Source organism: Gracilinanus agilis, chromosome 6, assembly GCF_016433145.1.
Source record: "Gracilinanus agilis isolate LMUSP501 chromosome 6, AgileGrace, whole genome shotgun sequence".
NCBI classification, from domain to species: Eukaryota; Metazoa; Chordata; class Mammalia; order Didelphimorphia; family Didelphidae; genus Gracilinanus; species Gracilinanus agilis.
The window spans coordinates 238,281,729-238,292,837 of NC_058135.1; the positions used below are offsets into that span (position 1 = coordinate 238,281,729).

Genomic DNA, 11,109 nt, shown 5'->3' on the forward strand with positions numbered 1-11,109 from the left:
GAGGTTGAATTGGAAGGACCCAGTAACTCATTAGATGCAAGGACTGCAGGAGGAGAAGTCACAGATGGCTGTAAGGTTCTGAGTCAGGGTGCCTGGAAGGCTGTGATGACCCCACCAGAAATAGAGAAGTTGAGGAAAAGCAGCAGGACTGGACGTGCCAAGATGCAGGTGTTGGTGGGGCTGCTGGCCCTAGAAGTCAGGGAGTCAGTGTCCTGCATGAACTGTTGGAAAAAATGGCCACATCAGTCTCTCCCTGGTTTGGGAGCCCCACATCTGGATTCTGAACCCACTCACCCTATTGCTCCATGCATGCGAAACACAGCATGTGCCCCGGCTGGCTTGAGCCACACCAGGAAAGGCGGGATTGTGCTTTTGTAAGAAGTATGTTTATTACAAGATGTTATTGTCTATAAGTCATGTCACACCTACTTAATAAAACTGTTAAAATAACCTCGTTACCAAAGAGTTCTGTGTACATTTTCAATCTATGAAATGATGGGGTCCATATCTTACAAAGTACATAAAAAAAGTACTTCATATACAAAGAAAAATACAAATTATGTGCAAAGGCCATTTTCACAGGTGGAAGTGTATAAATTGAAAATGATAGAAAAGTCCTTCATTCCTATTGTCTCCCTCCCCTCCCCCCGATTCCTTATATATTAAGACAACTCTTTTTTCCTAGTATGTATACAGTTTGAAGCTGGACATTTGACTCTCATTCTTCAGGCCCCAGAGAGTGGTTTTTCTTAGAAAAAGGACCCACTGAATAACCAAAATCCTATGAATGAATCAGTTTGGTTAGTTTTATATTAAATTACAAGCAGGATGTCTGAAAAATCAGAGTGTACTAAATCGTATATACATATTCTTTGAAACATTAGTCTGATATTTCACATATTAACATTTCCAAACAAGACACGATGCTCTAGCTCCCTGCTGATGGAGGGAAAGGGTGTCTGCTCTGTAGCTTTTAGTTTAATAATCACAATGTTTTCAAATGGAAAAATCTAAAATTGTTCTTACACTTTATGTGCAAAAAGTGTTGTCTTCCGTATCCAATGCCACCCCCCCCCCCTCCCAGCCTCTGGTTATCCTCCCGGGCCTTTGCCTCTTGCTCCAGTTTGTTCCCTCGACCAAGCTCGGTTTGGTAGCCCCTGGCAGAACATGGCAGCCTCAGGAGGATTTCAAGGTACCTGCCTGCCGTTATTGTTTAGTGCATTTATCACTGGGTTACTCTGTGAATACAAGTTGATAATGTGCGGAAGAGCACATAATGAGCATTCTTTCTTTCAGCCTTGGGATAGGGATTTCTTTTAGAGTCTATGCATTTGAAGACTAATTTTTCTCCCATGTTCCCAATGGTCAGAGCCCTAGGCAGGGTCACATGGTATGTCTCTTCCTTCAGTTCCACCAAGGCTGGACACATCAGCCTGTACTGAAACCAGCCCAGCCCCGGCAGAGCTAGCAGCAGGCCTCGGACACAGGGAAGTGTCCATGTCAGGTCTGATGGCGTTACTGTTCCAATTATGAATGGATGACATTAGAGGCTTTCTATTTTTGCATGTAAAACCATTGGCTCTGCCAGGCTCTTAGTAGCCCGCCGGGCTGGCCCCAGACTGCTGTCCTGGCAGAAGCCTTGTCCACTAGGAGGCCGGCCTGTATGTGCTGCCCATCGGTATAGCAGGCGCCCGGCTGCCTTCATGCTGAGGCTTCGGGGGACAAGCCCGACGGAGGGAAGTCGCCTACGAAGGCAGACCCAACGTTCCTGCGGAGGCGAGTTAGACCAGTCTACGCAGTAAGCGAGGCCGGTTCTGTCTGAGGGGAAGAGAGGGCTATTTCAGGGCTATTTCCTCGGTACCAGAGTCCCTAAAGTCTCTCCTGACTTTTCCTATTGGTGCGGCCAAAGGCCTCCCTCGAGCTCCTGCATCCTGGCTCTGCTCAGGCATCGGAGATGCAGCTCTGGATCCGATCCATCCACTGCTGGGCACTTTGCGCGTCCTGGGCACAGAAGTTATACACGCGTTTGCTAGTCTTCAGCTACACAACGAAAGAGAAACAGCAGAGGTGAAGAGGGAGGCTGTGGAGGCTTCGGCCGGGTCAGGAAGGAGCCCCCCAGGGGGAGGGGGAGCGGGAGCCCCCCCTACTTTCGCTCACTCAGGCCGTCAGAGTAGCACCCAGAAGCCCCTGAGGCGCTGCTAGCACTTCCGCTTCCCGTGGCTCTATCACTGCCTTGCCCTCCCCCTAGGGCGGGGCTTTCCAGAAACGCTGCTCTCTGCAGAGCATAAAGGAAGAAATCCTGCCAAGAGGTCAGAAGGGATGGACACAGGGCTGCGACCAGGGTCTCAGCAGCTTCGGGAGTCAGGCGTGGAGCCCACCTGCCCCACGGCAAGCGTGACATGACCAGGGCCGCCATTTTCTCCTAGTGGAGATGGCGTGTGGCGGCCCCGGCCTGGCTTAAGGACGGAACACGGGCTGAGGATCCCGCCGTAGGATGAACCGAAGGGACAGCGAGCGATTTCAGAGAAATCTGGAGACTCCATGCTTGTCTGAGGGAGGCACGAATGCCATGACCAAAGAACTCTGGTTGAGCCAATGGAGTAAAAGAAAAATGGGATAAAAGCCAGTGAAGAAAAATCTGTGGTGAAGATGGACTCAAACATATAGATCTAACAAGAAAAAAGCCTCCAGAAAGCAGGAGGGACTTTAGCCAGATGCCGGCCAGGGATGGCTGAGACCATGGTGGGGGGGATCAGGCCGGAGGAATCCAGACCAGAAATCTGTGTGTTAGGGAGAATTACTGAACACGCTTGTTCCCATGACACCAGACAGCAGTCAGCATCAAGACTGGGGGATTTGGCCCTACTGGCCTCTGGTTCCAAAATGCTTGTTGCCTATTTCAGGTGGGCTAAACTCAGTGGGGCCTGCCTGGCTGGCTTAGCCTCCCAGGGCTAAGCTAACAGGTATGGAGCACCCCCTCCCTGGGTCCTGCAGGGGCATGAAGGCAGATGGGGACAGGACGCTTTCTGACACGGAAGATGGTAAACGAATGATTTACTTACATCAAAAAAGGCTTTGTCGCTGGCATGCTTTGGGGCACCCAGAGAGGGGGCTGCTGGAATGATGGTTTCCACTTCGGCTAAGTCAATGTGCCCTTTACAGCTCGTGTCCTCACCAGAATCATAGTATCTCAACTAGAACACAGGACACAGAGGGAACAAATTAGATATAGGTGAGGAAACTGCAGGGTCACCTGGTCAGAATGTGGGTGACTGTGCAAAGAAGTTGGGTGCTGAGGGAGTGGGGGGCAGTGGAGGATGTCTCTAGAGGCAAGAGGATCTGGGGGCAGATCTTGCCCTTCTCACCAGAGGAAGCCCAGGCACAACCTGGAAGCTCTCTGAGTCTGGGACACGAGAGGCCTGGCTTAGATGGCCTCTTCCATCGTCAGCCTGGGAGAACTCCTGCTGAGGCCCACCAGCATGGACCCACTTCTACCACAGCGCTCACTGCTCAGGGATCTACCTCATCTTGAAGCTGAGTCCCATCCCCCCTGGGGATTCCACCCTTCCAAGGGGCCTGGGATCAGGAGTCCAAGGATCTCAAGGTCCCAAAATGGTTGCTTGGAGGCAACCCTTTGTTTTGTTGAACCCTGGGCCAGCATTGGGGCTGGAGGGGCATTTGTGGGGGGGGGGTCCCAGAGGGGCTCTTCTCAGGGTTGGCCTAGATGACCTCGGAGACCAGATGGCTGGTGCTATAGGATTCCACGCCTGACTCTGGGCCCTGTGCTTTGCTGTTTTTTCCCCATCTAGTCCCACTGGAGTCTTTTACTGCAGGGCCCAGAATTTCCTTTATGACCTCTGTGGCCACCTTTCTGGCCTGGGATCGGTGGGGTTAATGAAAAGCCTGTGTTCTTGGGTTTTCAAGAACTTAAAATGATCAGCAAAAAATGTGAGCTGAGTATAATTTCATGTAATTGTTAATTATGGCTACAACATGACATCGGCTCCTCCTATGGTTAGTGGTTTGCTGGTGCTTTGGCCTGTTCTGCAGACACTGGGATTTCTAGGACACTGTGATTTCAAAGCCCATCAAAAGGGCTGCCATCTGCATATCTGAAAACACATTCTCCACATTCCTCAGCCAAGAGCTTGACCTGTGCCGAACACAGAGAGAAGGGAAAGGCAGTCTCAACATGGCACCAGCAGAGGGCCCTGGGATGTCTGGGAGATGAGCGCACTTGGGGTGTGTGGGGCCTCGTTACATAACGTGGAGATACAGCATCGTGGGTGTTACATCTTTCTCATCAGTTTTAAAGCTAAGGACAGGAAGCCTTGGGGAAGGCCTTCATGCTCAAGGTGGCCAGAGCCTTGGGGCATCCATCCCACCAGGCCCTAAAGCAGTGCATGGCTTGGGACCTGAAAGAGGTCTTGAGATCATGAATCCTGCCCCTTCCTCTAAAGTCAAAGGACTGAGGCCACGAGGAGGTGGCTGGTGTGAGCTGACGCTCAGTGCTTTCCACTTTGGCACCCTGCCCATCCTGGCCTCTGAGGCAGCTGCGTTGGTGCTAGTGACACCAGCATGGGAAACTGGCGTGGATCACAAGGCACCACATCTCAGGGTGCCGGAGCACAGGGCAGCAGCAAGTGTGAGGTTACCCAAGCCACGGCTGTCCCACCTCTCTGGGGTCCCCTCAGTCCTGGCTGCTCATACCCCAGGCCTTGATGACCAGAGGATGTTGGCCCCCACCGCGTTCCAGGTTTCAAACCTCTGACTGGTCATCAGGGATTCAATAGAATCTTAGGACATGGTTCAGAGCAGGGCTGGGCATGAGCAAACCTGGCCCATCTCCTCCTGGTAATCACAGTTTGTGTTGAGGGCTGTGAGGCCTGTGGAAAGGTGGGACATCAGCACAAACTTCCCTCCAGAGGCGCAGGCCAGAGTTGGGCTTTTATGAAACGGATACTTGCTGAGGAGGCAGAGGGGCTGGGGGCATTAGGACAAAGACAAACGTGTGTGCCAGATTGAACAGAGCAGCCACTGAAGGGCACCTGGGGGACGGTGGTCCTTCTCCCTCCCCAGGTGTTACCTGATGCTTTGTCACGTCTAGCACAAACCAGCGGGGTTTCCAGCCTTTCAGCAGAGCTCCTCGTTTGTAGAGTGTCCCCTCAAAAGACCTGGCAGGGTGGAAGTTGGGGAGATGAGCAGAAAGGTCCTGCCTGTGTCTGGGCTCCCTCCCTCCCAAAGAAACTCTTCCCACAGGTGCTGAATGCTCCGCTCTGGCTTTTCACTCTGTTTGGCTACTTTTGACTGTGGGTTCGGCCCAGTCACCCCCCCTGCAGCTTCTGCTGGCATGGAAACCCCCGAGTCTTTCCCACAGAACAATCACAGCTCCATCCCTGAGCGTGGTGGCTTCTTACCAGGCAGAAGAATCTCCCTGTGGGGTTGGATGGAACCCTTTTGGGAGAGCCAAGAGCCAGCCATTAGCCGGCAAAGTTACTTGGAGGACTCCTTGATTCCTAAAGTGAAGACCCAACCTGGGGGATGCCTATTGGCCAAAGGGCTTTTCTGCTGCCAGGGAGCATGCGCAGTGCCTGATGTACATGGAGGAGAGATGGCTTCCCTCTCCATGGCGATGTTCTTTCCAAGGGATGAGGGTTCATCCTCCCCATTCACTTGGTAAACAATAAGGTGGTGAAACCTTCCTATTGTCCAAGGTGTCCTACAGAGTAGGATGGATATTAAACGTGTACTTATGTGAAAGTTAATAAAACACTCAGTAAAAAGGAAACCTGTCCTAGGATTGGCTGCCTGGCCAGCAGCAGGCCAGCCCACTAGGTAAGCCCAGTCCAGTCAGGCACAGAGATGACTCTCCTGGCCCAGGCTGGTGACCCCAGAGCCATGGTGGCGGGTGGCAGTGAATCGGGAAGGATCACCTGTTCTCATCATTCTTGGAAGTAAACTGGCTGTAGAGGGTGGCTGCCCTTCGGTCCACTCCATTGGATGGGGAGATGCTGGCATTCTGCTCATCTCCCAGGCCACTGTCAGGCAGGTGCAGCAGAGATCTCTTCTGATAGGAGTGGAGGTTGGCGGTCACAATTCCTGAGGAGCTAGAAGGGTGTCTCCGGGGCTGAAAACATGAAGCACATTTCTCAGGCCACTCTGGATGGAAAGCTGGGGAAATCATTCCTAAAACTCATGGCATATAGAAGACGGGAGGCTACAGATTGACATCGTATTTCTAGATACCACCAGGCAGCCCATTCCCACACCTAAGAGTAGTTTCTGAAACCCAAATGGAGAAAATTAAAATAATTTTAACAAGTACATATTAAATACTTACTATATGTAAGGGAATGAGATCGTCAGCAATGACTTTGTTCTTATCAAATCCAATGGCCTTTGGTTTTTTGTTTTGTTTTGTTTTTAACCCCACAGGATTATAGATTTGGGCCTAGAGAAGGCCTTGGGCTATCTGGTCCAACTCCTGCGTTTTACAAAAACTGAGGCTCATAAGACTAAGTGACTTGCTCAAGGTCACACAACTTACAAGTATCAGAGGCAAGATTCTAGGAAGGCAAGGGCTAGGTAAATGGGGTTAAATGATTTCCCCAGGAAGCTAGGAAGTGTTTGAGGCCAGACCTGAACCCAGGTCCTCCAGACCTGGAGCTCTATCCTCTGTGCCACTTAGCTGCCCCCAGAGGCAAGACTCTTAATCTAGATCCTCTGACTGTAGAGTTAGTATTCATAGCAAAATTTGTTATTATTTCATATTCCCCTGTCTAAAACCTTTTCTGCTTCATGACTATTGAGCGCCTAACAGATGATAATAATAGCAACTGATAAGGATGAATGAGAAAGGTCATAGAGGATGTAGCAATTGAAGGTGGGTCACTTATCTTGGAGGGGAAAGATGGTTAGGATTCTGACAATGATGGGAGAGAACATTCTGGGTGCAAGAAACAGTATGATCAAAGATACAGAGACAGAAAAGCCCGAGACATTTTGGGGGAAGAGTGAATAATATAGCTTGGCGATAGTATACAGGTTTATATAGAAAATGACAGGAAATAAGACAAAAAGATCAGGTGAGACAGATTGTAGAGGGTCTTGAATTCCGAGTTCCTAAATAGTAATTCAAGATGAATTCAGTCATTTTAGAGGTAGGTGAGAAATCAGGGCTGGACATGCAGGTTTGGGGTCATTCACATAGTCTAAACTTAATTCCAGAAGCAATGGGGAAGGCACTCAAACCCAAAGTCCTGGAGACATCTTTGGCTTCATGCTTTTTATCCCTAGAGCTAAGATCTCATTTTTTTTTTTTTTTGGTCATCTCTTCTCTTGTGGTACCCCTTTGTATCCAATTCATTCTTTTTACTATTTCTACCTCCATAATCCATAGTGTGGATCCTTACTGCCTCATACCAGAATTACTTCAACAGCTTCCTAGCTGTGTCCCTCTGCCTCTGTTATCTCCTACTCCAATCTATTCTGCACAAGCTAACTGAGTAATCTGCTTAAAACTTTGCTCTGCTCATGTCACTTGGTTGCTCAAAGATCTCTACCCCAGTGCATACATGATAAAGTCCATATTCCAATCCAGTCATTAGGGGCTCTCCAGAAATCCCTTCTCCTGCCACTCCTAATGCACCCCTTTTAGTTGGATCAATCTCCTTACTTTTCTGCCTCTCTACCAGGCCTCAGGTTGTTCCTTCCTTCATGGAAAAGTCTTCTCACTCATCTCCCATAATCCACCCTCTATCTATCACTCAAGAGTCAGCATTTCAACCCATGCTTCTTCCACTCCTCACTCCCACAGCTTTCATCTACAGTAATATTTGACTTGAATCTTCTCTCACTGCTTTATGTGTATGCCTTATGTAAACAATAATGTGAGCTCCATGATGGCAAGGGCCATGTCTTGTTTAGGCCCCAGAACATAAAAGGAGTTCAATAAATTCCCATTGCCTGGAATTAAATTGAGGTTCAATTTTCTAGCTGAATAATTCTTTCCCTTTGTGAAATAGTGAATTTGGTTGACTGTGAGGCTTGCTGCCAAACTTCTCTTTTAAGTTGGACAAGTAGGGTTTGTGTGTGTGCATGTGTGAGTGAGAGGGGAAGATAGGGAGAGAGACAGGGAGACAGACAGAGACACAGACAGAGAGAAGACAGGCAGAGACTACATAGAGATATATTATGTGTCAGAAATAGGGAGAGTTAATGAGTTAGAGAACAATATAGGTGTTTTCCAGATATTCTGATTTCCTGTCATGATTTTTTTTCCATTCACAATGGTTGAGCTGGCACTGCTTTCTCTCTAGCACCTAGGTCCTCTCTGGCAAGACCTACTCTTCTGCTTTCTATCCCTCAACTCCCTCCAAACTGGAGCCATGAACAATTGGTACATTTGAACACTACTGAACAGCAGTACATTTTTGCCAGCAATGGGTGACTTTTGCTCCAATTGTTCCCAATGCCTGGCCTCTCCTCTAGTTTTATTCTTCAGGGGGCAGTGCAGTGTACTAGATAGATCACAAGGTTCTGAATCCCAAAACCTTGGTCCAATGCTGGCTACATGACCATGTAAAATGAGAGGGTTGGCCTGAATGATTTCTGAGGTTCCTTCTTCCAAGAACAATTCTATCCATCTTTTGAAGCTCAGCTTAAATGATGGATCCTTCATGAGGTAAGGCCTTCTCTGGTCCCCCCAGCTGGACATGGTGGCTTCTACTCTCATTTCGTGGCACATTACAATCTTCATATGGAATCATCACAGATTTGCACATGCACATGCGTCACTAGTCTAGTCATCCCCTACTAGACTCTAAGTTGCTGAAGGGCAATGACCACATGTCCTAGCAGTTATAGCTTGCATCGCACATAATAGGCATGACTACTGGAGATATGAATGGATCAGGGAAACAAGCATGATCCGCTTACATAAGGACACAGGGCAAAGTGAGAAACTTATGAAGTTGTGCCTTCTTTAGGTGGAAGCTGGGCCTTCTGGGATATCCAGGGGAGACTCCAGAACTGTCTTGCTTTCAAAAATATCCTGTGAAGCAACCTGAAAAGTGATGACCCAGAAGCTGTAGAACCAAGATAGGCACAGGAAGGTATTTGTTGGACCCACTTACTTGGTCTTGCTTTGTATCTTCCTTAAGATTCACATTCACTCTTTCCCATAGCTGCTGCCATCTTTCTGGGGTCTGGTTCAGTTTCTGTTCTAATCTTTCAATTTCCTGCAGTCAAGGAAAAAGGGTTGGTGGAAGGTAAGTATTTCAGGCTAAGTGATTCGTTAGCTATATCACATTCACAGCAAAGTCTGTGAAGGACAGCAGAAAGTGGACATTGAAAAGCCCAGATAAGGAGCTGATTTAGGGCTCTGGCAGCAGAACTTAATAATAACTGTGTTATTTCTAAATAGCAACCATTGGGAGAAATGAAACTGAGTCTTTGTTGGGCCCCCAAAGCCAGCCAGGATCTCTTTGGTCCAGGTGGTGGGGACCATCCTTATGCAAGGCTTACATCAAGAATTGCAAACAAAGCCTTTTAGTGGGTGAAAAGTTTTAGTTAACAGAAGTTGAAAATGCCCCTTCCAAACCATCACGGAGCCTAGGGACATGACTCTTTTGGTACATCCCTGCCACAAGTAGCAAAACAAATCTCACAGAAAAAAGGCCTATGCTGGGAAAGACAGACTGAGAGACAGATATGTGGGGATGAGGTATATCTGGCCATGCCCACGCCATTTCTCCAGTCTTCTGCTCAGAAACTTGCCAGCCTCAGGTTAACAGAGACAGTACCAGGAGAGGTAGACCATTATTCCCAGTTTATCTGGGAATATTTTTCCAGTGGAAGGCAGCTAGTTGGGCCATCATGAGCACTACAACCCTTTTCCTTACAGGGTAAGATAGGTTCTTTTTTGAGGTGTTAGCAATCTTACAAAACTCTTACACATGTCATATAAAATATGCCACAAAATTGGCCTTGCTGGGTTCCAGCCTTGTAGTCATTCTGCTCACTTCAAGAGACCAGTTATTATTGTAGCAGTGACACCCAGATACCTAACTTTGTCAGCTCTGCTTTTCCCCATGACAACGTTTCTAAGTAAAACTGGTTTTCTTGGGCATACTCTGAGGTCCTTCTCCAGTACTGTCTTTGAGTACCAAGAGCCATGTGTGTATCTGCTTATGAAAGCAAGAGAAACCCAGGCCCAAGCAACGACTTCCTTAGGACACAGGAAAAGAAATCTCCCAAGGCCCAGGCTCGAGATGAATCCAATTCTTGGCTTTGTAGCTGGAGGAAGGAGCGGGCATCTGTGACTTGGGGCAACTTGTGGAAAAGGTACTTTTTGAGTGTGCTCACTTACGTTGAAGAGGCTCGTGATGGCATCTGGCTGGACCTTAGTGATGTCATCATAGCACGGCCACACTATTCTCCTGCTGCTCTGTGGCCTGGCCCCATCGGCCTGCTCTGCTTCATCATAAGGAGTGGACTTTAGAGGCAGCATTGTCCAGTCATAAGAAGGCCCCGTGGCCAATGTTTCTTCCATGTAATAATCCCATTTCTTCAGGCTGGATACATTTATGCTGGGCTTCAGTGCCTGTTTAAATGGAACATCACAATGAACACCTTTCAGTACAACGGGAATCTGCCCCTTCTGGACCCACGTGCCGGCTTTAGGCAGTGAAGCAGCTCTAAGCAGTAAAAGTACTATTCTTTGAACGTGTCAGGAATCAACACAGAACATTTTGCCCATCACCTGGGCAGAAATGCTCTCAATACCAGTCCTGAGGATGTGGCTTTCTCAAGCAAGTTATTTAAAAGCATACATTTAGAGCTGCCCGTGACTTGAGCCAAAAAACTTCCTCATAAGGGGAAGGAGTGATGCCTTTATCTTTTTTCCCCTCACAAATCATTCCAGAGCAAGAGAGCTGCCAACTTGAGTAACTCTTTTTGTCCTTGGGTTCTGTGTCTGCAAGAGGTACCTGGGCCATATACTACAAAAGCATATTATATATGACTACTGATCTCCATGACAGCCTCCTGTGCTAGGGAAATGCTCCAAACATCTACGTTTCCTTTAATAAGCCTGTTATTGTATGACTT

At 48.3% G+C, this 11,109-nt stretch overlaps 1 protein-coding gene across 1 annotated transcript in view; it reads right to left on the reverse strand.

Annotated features, from left to right (window-relative positions):
* Positions 1-526: 526 nt before the first annotated feature.
* The window catches only part of SBF2 (SET binding factor 2), a 545,383-nt gene continuing 534,800 nt past the window's right edge, over positions 527-11,109 (reverse strand). The window contains exons 36-41 of the mRNA XM_044680325.1: positions 10,370-10,603; positions 9,135-9,239; positions 5,934-6,127; positions 5,087-5,174; positions 3,063-3,194; positions 527-2,040 (exon numbers count right to left, since the gene is read on the reverse strand). Coding sequence (XP_044536260.1) covers positions 1,942-2,040; positions 3,063-3,194; positions 5,087-5,174; positions 5,934-6,127; positions 9,135-9,239; positions 10,370-10,603 — 852 coding nt within the window. The 3' untranslated portion in view covers positions 527-1,941. The remainder of the gene's footprint in view (positions 2,041-3,062; positions 3,195-5,086; positions 5,175-5,933; positions 6,128-9,134; positions 9,240-10,369; positions 10,604-11,109) is intronic.